General features: G+C 32.7%; 1 protein-coding gene across 1 annotated transcript; it reads left to right on the forward strand.

Annotated features, from left to right (window-relative positions):
- The first annotated feature begins 1,935 nt into the window (after window positions 1-1,935).
- LOC131602148 (auxin-induced protein 10A5-like) lies at window positions 1,936-5,504 on the forward strand. Its single transcript, XM_058874163.1, has 2 exons — window positions 1,936-2,367; window positions 5,037-5,504. The coding sequence occupies exons 1-2, from the start codon at window positions 2,106-2,108 to the stop codon at window positions 5,321-5,323; spliced, it is 549 nt and encodes a 182-aa protein (XP_058730146.1). The 5' UTR covers window positions 1,936-2,105; the 3' UTR covers window positions 5,324-5,504.
- The last annotated feature ends 2,008 nt before the right edge of the window (window positions 5,505-7,512 follow it).

Raw genomic sequence — 7,512 nt, forward strand, 5'->3', positions numbered from 1 at the left:
TATCATGCGATCATTAAATTCAAGCTCCTATCAAACCAACGACGGATAGTAATATGCAGATAATTTATCAACAATTGAAGGGATTTCGTTTAGCTGTCATATCCCGCCATTTTATCAATGCATAACTTATTTGGACTAAACTAACAATGTATAGACGTTAGAGAAGTGTACAAAAAAAAGTTAAAATGTGAAATCACTGAGACTTAAAAAGAAATGCATTACACCAGTTGAACTATAAATCGGTTCATTTCTATACGAATCTCTCATTTTCTGGAAGTAACTATGCAGGCGACTCATCTAAAAGTGGCCCAATATACTTGTGAGTCTTGATGAAAATGTATAAGACAACACCATGTGGTGGTTCACGAGCCGTTGTCTATCACTAGCTTCCATTACATTGCCTAATAAGTAAGTACTAACCATTCATTTCTTTAGATAAGGATATCCTAACAGTAACCATAGAATGGGGCTTGACCTTGTTACTGTCACTGCTATTATGAACACTTATGAAGGGAAGGCATCTCATGCATGATCAACGTCTGTTAGGAATCATATGTTCAACTCCTGTTTGAAGAATATTACTCATATATATCATATTACTGGTTTTGAATCATGTGTTCTAGTACTAATAAATATTACTCATATAGTGATGTTTCATAAGTTCTTAAGTGCAATAAACCAAAATTTGCTGAGGATATGCTTGAATAATCGGATTCATTATCATTAAACAAATTATATATATACACTATAAATCTGTCAATATAATAGTCATTTTTCCCATCTTTACAATTTTGTAAGATGCCTAGTTTACAAAAAATATCTCTACTAAACTATGTCAGTCTATTTTGGTGTCAGAATCATAGCCTATTCAAGCAAGAAGTTATATGTTGAAAGACATCTTCGGTGCAAGGAATGGTTAGGCCACCCATTGGATGATCATATCCAAACTCTTCCTCAGCTTGAATCAACAAATTTTGAAATGATGGTTGGTTCAAGTATGATATTGGGATCACAAACCGCTTCATTTCTTCTCCAACATACACTGCAAGATATCCCTTTGGTACGTCCACAAATTTTGAAATTGCTCTGTTTGCAGAAAATGACGTCTTTCTGATCAGTTTAGGGAAACGAAAACCCATTGTTGTATGCGTTGAAACTTTAAAAGAAGTTGTTTTAAAAAAGACTTGTAAGCAAGAGAAAGTTTTTGATGTTGTGATGCTTTGGAATGTGAATGAATTGTGTTGGTCCTAAATGCTTGTAGCAATGAATATATATAGACAAAAGAATATTGAGAAACTGTTGGCTACTTGAATGATTGGTGAAGGAAGGTATACTTATCTATAGTATAGGATTAGCAGGATGGGGCCATAGGATCTACAAGGAGACAAGAGCATAAATAAGATCACATGGTAATGTCTTAGAGGTCTTTCCAAAGTTTAATTGACCTTGATACTTGTTTAGCAAGGCAGCAGGGACCCCACAGTTCTGTTGTGGTATGCAAAATTCATGGAGTTTGTCGTATGAAAATATAAAATGCGGTTCATAGTGATCTTTTATTCAAGAATGGTTCTCTACCTGTCATCTAATACTGTTTCTGAGCTGCCTGTCAATCAGGTCTTACACAAACCTTACATGTTGCATATAATTCTGATACATTAGTTGGTAAATGTATATTAGCTGGATTGTCAGTTCAAAGAAACATGTGATGTGAGATGTCCAAACCATGCCTACCATTGGATTAGCTATACCAAAATGCAACAACAGACATCAGGTTTCTTTCACCATTGCATTGTCTTAGTTTCAAGTAGGTTATATGTTGGCCATTATCTCAGATTGTGGGGTATGTATGTACTTGTTCTTCAATTTAGCTTCCTAATCCTTGAAATTGACTTCTATAAGGAAGTACCATGCGATCCCTTGTCCCTGATCACTAGGACCTACTACAGCTCCATCAAATTTCATTCATTGGTTAATAAATTTGAAGAGGCCCTTAGCAACTATATATACGTTACTCCTTGGTTTCACAAGCAACACAAGTCTTTTACATCCTAAAACATCACAACTCAATATCTATTTCTAATGCAGTCCTTTATCATAAAAAAACAATGGGTTTCCGCATAACAAGTGTTATCAGAAAAGCATCATTTTCAAGAACTCAAGGATCTACCAAAGGATTTGAAGTTTCTAAAGGATATCTCGCCGTCTATGTTGGAGACAAAATGAGGCGGTTTTTGATTCCAGTATCATACTTGAACCAACCTTTGTTTCAAGAGTTATTAAATAAAGCAGAAGAAGAGTTTGGATATGATCATCCAATGGGCGGTCTCACAATCCCATGCAGTGAAGATGAATTCCTAAACCGCACATCTCAGCTTGAATTGAGCTGTAAATCATACTAATGGAGATTTAGATAGACTAGTTTGAGATAGATTAGTTGAGGCTAATTTGTACAGAAATATTTTCTTCAATTTTGAAGATTTTCCATTTTATTCCTTTCATATCTTATTACTTAGAAAATCAAAATGTTTCCCGACTGAGAATAGAAATGATACAAGAGATTGTTCAAACTTATCAAGACTATGTGAGTTCTAATAGATACTATGAGAATTATTATTATATGTGAATAGTGACAATAGATCTTATAAATAGGAATAAGAAAATAACAGTGAACACAAACATACTATTGATATCAGCAGGAAGCCAGGAACAAACTAAGAGTTGATTGGCTTAAAATTTACATTTACTGCTAGATGTAACAAGAACAGGTTACTTACCAACTGCATATTGTGGTTACTCTAAAGAATTCCCGCCTTACAATAAGGTCTCACTTTACAATTAAATTATATGTTGCAATGGTAGTTGTTGGGATGTTGGGATCAGTAGGGTCCTGGTGAGGACTATATAATCAAAAGGACTTACTGTGCTCTTCTCAGAGACTTGTCCTGCAGATTGTTATGACTAAAGGCTTTTTTTTTTACCGCACACGTTACAATATCATGCAATCAATATTGAACCTAAGCTTTGAATAGACCAGTGACTAATAGTACTGTGCAAATATGTATTAACAAATGAAGAAATTTCCTTTAGCTGTCATACCACTATTTTGATATATAGCAATGCATGATTGATGTCTAGCAATAAATATGTGGGCAATATTTCGAAAATATATCCTAATTCTTGATGAAAATGTATAAGACAACACCATGTGGTGATTTTTGAGCCTATGCCTATCTTTTAACCATTCAATTCTTTAGATTAATTATATCCTAAGAAAAGGCATCATAGAATTAGGCCTGCGTTATTAAGTGGAATAACTGACCTAGTTACTACCACTGTGAAGGGACGGTACCGTTTATGATTAATCCTTTTGTCCTAGGGAATCATGAGTTATGATATAGAAGGCAACATTACTCATATAGAATATTTATAAACCAAAAACACAGATATGATATTTGAGTACTTGATTTCATTATCATTAAGCTCTATTTGTCAATCTAATGGTCACTTTTTCCCATCTTTACAAGTTTCTAAGATGCCTAGTTTACAAAAAAAAAATATCTCTACTAAGCTATGTCAGTCTGTTTTGGTGTTAGTTTCATAGCCCATTCAAGCCACAAGTTATACTTTGGAAGACATCTTCTGTGCAAGGAATGGTGAGACCACCCATCGGATGGTCGTATCCAAACTCTTCCTCGGCTTGACTCAGCAAGTCTTGAAACGACGGTTGGTTCAAGTATGATATTGGGATCACAAACCGCTTTTGTTTCTCTCCAACATACACAGCAACACATCCTTTTGGCATGGCCATAGCTTTTGAAGATGACGCTCTTCTGATCATACTAGGAAAACGAAAACCCATTGTTGTATGCGTTGAAACTTGAAAAGTAGATGTTTTAAAAAAGACTTGTAAGCAAGGGAAAGTTTTTTATATTGTGATACTTTGGAATGTGAATGGTTTGTGTTGGTTCTAAATTCTTGTAGCAATGAATATATATATATATATATATATATATATATATAATATATATATATATATATATATATATATATATATATATATAATATATATGTATATATATATATATATATACATATATATTATATATATATATATACATATATATATATATATATATATATATATATATATATATATATATATATATATATATATATATATATATATATATATATATATATATATATATATATATATATATATATATATATATATATATATAGATAAATGAATAATAAGAAACTATTGGCTAATTGAAAGAATAGTGAAGATTAGGAAGGTGGGGTCATAGGATTAGGATCTTCAAGCAGACAAAAGCATATATAAAATCACATGGTATTGTCTTAGAGTTCTTTCCAAAACATCAAATTTTATAATAGACAATACACCAACATATCACACCACCAGAAAGTTTAATTGACCTTCATATTAATTTAGCATGGCAGAGACCACAAAATTCTGTTCTGGTATGCAAAATTAATGGGTCTGGTCTGGCAGAAATATAAAAATGTGATTAATAATGATCTTACAAAAATATCTTACAAAAAAAATTGCAAGTTGCACAAAATTCTGATATATTAGTTAATAGATGTATATTAGTTGGATTGTCAATTCAAAGAAGCATGTGTGGTGAGATGTCTAAACCATGTCTATTGTCTACCATTGGATTAGCTATAGCAACAAACATCAGGCTTCATTCACCATTGCATTGTCTTAATTTCAAGTAGGTTATATGTTGGCCATTATCTCAAAATGTGGGGTATGTATGTTCATGTTCTTCCATTAGCTTCCTAATCCTTGAAAAATGAATTCTATAAGACAGTACCATGTGATTCCTTGTCCTTCACTTTGCCCTAGCCCTACTACAACTCATCAAATTGACTTCATTGGTTAATTGGTTAGAGGAGACACTTATCAACTATATATACACTATTCCTTGGGTTCTTAAGAAACACAAGTCTTTTGCACTTTAAACTATTATCATTCAAATATTTCTTTCCCATTCAATTCTATAACCATAAAAAAACAATGGGTTTCCGCATAACAAGTATTATACGAAGGGCATCATTTTCCAGAACTCAAGGATTTACCAAGGGATTTGAAGTCCCTAAAGGCTATCTTGCTGTCTATGTTGGACACAAAATGAGGCGGTTTGTGATTCCGGTATCATACTTGAACCAACCACTGTTTCAAGAATTACTAAATGAAGCAGAAGAAGAATTTGGATATGATCATCCAATGGGCGGGCTTACAATTCCATGCTGTGAAGATGAATTCCTAAACCTCACTTCTCTCTTGAGTTGAGCTGTAAATCAAGCTAATGGAGATTTAGATAGATTAGTTTGAGATAGATTAGTTGAGATTAATTTGTACAGAAAGCATTTTCTTCAATTATGAAGATTTTTCATTTTCTTTCTGCCATATATCATTCCTTAGGAAATCCAAATGTTTCCTGAATGAGAATGTTAATGATACGAGAGATTATTCAAACCTTATATATTTGTTTATATTTAAACATAAGTCATTTTCATTTGTCTCAAAATATAAAAAGTAAACTTAAAAATATACTTATTAACTATGAGAATTCTTAATACATGTGAATAGTGCCAATAGATTTTATAAATAGAAACCATATTTAACAAGAACTATTGGGTTAAAATGAGAGGAAAAAGTTTTTGAGTGGAAGCAAACAACCATGCATTCTTTTCCAAGTAGTGTTGGTGATTCCTCCTTGTGGCATAAAAGATTGGGTCACTTTAGTTACTCAACCTTAAAATAAATGAGTTCTCATGATTTAGTTTAAAATTTACCAGTCATTAATGATTGTTTATATTGTCATGTGTGTCAATTTGGAAAACAAAGTAGATTATCATTCCCTGTTGCGTAAACTTGGAGAGCTTCTGAAAATTTACAGCTCATACACATTGATGTGTGTGGTCCAATGCCAACGACATCTTTAAATGACAGCAAGCATTTTCTATGGAAAAAAATCAGATGTGTTTGCTGCATTTTAGAGTTTCAAACTTATGGTTGAAAAGGTGGCTAATTGTCAAATTAAAAAGCTCAGATATGACAATGGAACTGAGTATACAGCATGGGATTTAAAAGTTTTTGTGAACAAGTTAGAATCCAACATCAATTTACTGTTTCTTACACTCCTCAACAAAATGGAGTGAGTGAAAGGAAGAATAGGACATTCATGGAGATGACTCGATTTTTGTTTTTTAAGAAGGATATTCCCTACATCTTTTGGGATGAGGCTGTCAACACCTCAGTGTACTTGTTGAATTTGTTGCTTACCAAAGCCTTGAAAGGAAAAACACCATTTGAAGCATGGTATAAAAGAAATTCGGATCTATTGAACATTTAAAAATATTTGGATGTGTGTGATATGTCCATGTTCCAAATGTAAAAAGAGATAAATTAGAAACGAAGTCTGTGGTTGGTATATTTTTGGAGTACAATAGTAACTCCAAAGGGTACCGAACTTATAATTTGGAGACCAAAAACATTATGTTTAATAGAGATGTGAAATTTGATGAGCTCTCTAAATAGAATTAGGAGAAAAGTCAAACTGAAGGCTCAAGTGAGGTATTTCTTATGGAAGATAGTTTGGAAGATCAAAATTCAAAAGATCAAGGAGAAAATTATGATAGTGATGCTTATGTTTCCAACATGAGGTACTAGAACCTTAAAAGATGTTTATGTCAGATGCAATATAACTACATTATAGCCTACACGGTATGTTGAAGATGTTAATGTTGAGGGACGGAAAGCTGCCATGCAGGAGGAGATGAAGATGATAGAGAAAAATCAAACATTGAAGCTTGTAGACAAATCAAAACATCAAAAGATTATTGGTGTTAATTGGGTTTATAGAACCAAACTCAATCCCGATGGTTCTATAAATAAGGTTAAGGCCAGATTGGTGGTAAAAGGTTATTTTCAACCCCATGGTGTTGATTTTTCAGAACTTTTGCACCTATTGTAAGACATGATACAATTAGGTTGTTGATTTCCGTAGCAGCAAAACTGGATGGAAAATTGATCATTTTGATGTTAAATCAACTTTTTTGAATGGGTTGCTTGATGAAGACATTTATGTCGACCAACTTAAAGGTTTTAAGGTTGCAGGAAGTCAAAATAAATTTTACAAGCTTCACGAAGCCCTATATAGTTTAAAACAAGTACATTGAGCATGATATAGTAGAACTGATGGCTACCTTATGCAAATTGGTTTTAAAATAAGTGAAAATGAGCCGACTTTGTATGTGAAGAGGTTGGAGAATGAAGTGCAACAAATAGGGTCCTAGTATGTTGATGATTTGTTGGTTATAAGGAATGAATCCAATTCTCTAAGTCAAATCAAGAAAGCTATGGAGAATCAATTTGAGATGACAGATTTGGGTGAAATGAAATATTTTCTTGGAATGGAGATCTTTTAGTAAAGTGTTAGAATCTTCCTTACAGTAAAGAAATATGCTTTGGAGGTA

Source organism: Vicia villosa, linkage group LG5, assembly GCF_029867415.1.
Source record: "Vicia villosa cultivar HV-30 ecotype Madison, WI linkage group LG5, Vvil1.0, whole genome shotgun sequence".
Classification (NCBI taxonomy): Eukaryota; Viridiplantae; Streptophyta; class Magnoliopsida; order Fabales; family Fabaceae; genus Vicia; species Vicia villosa.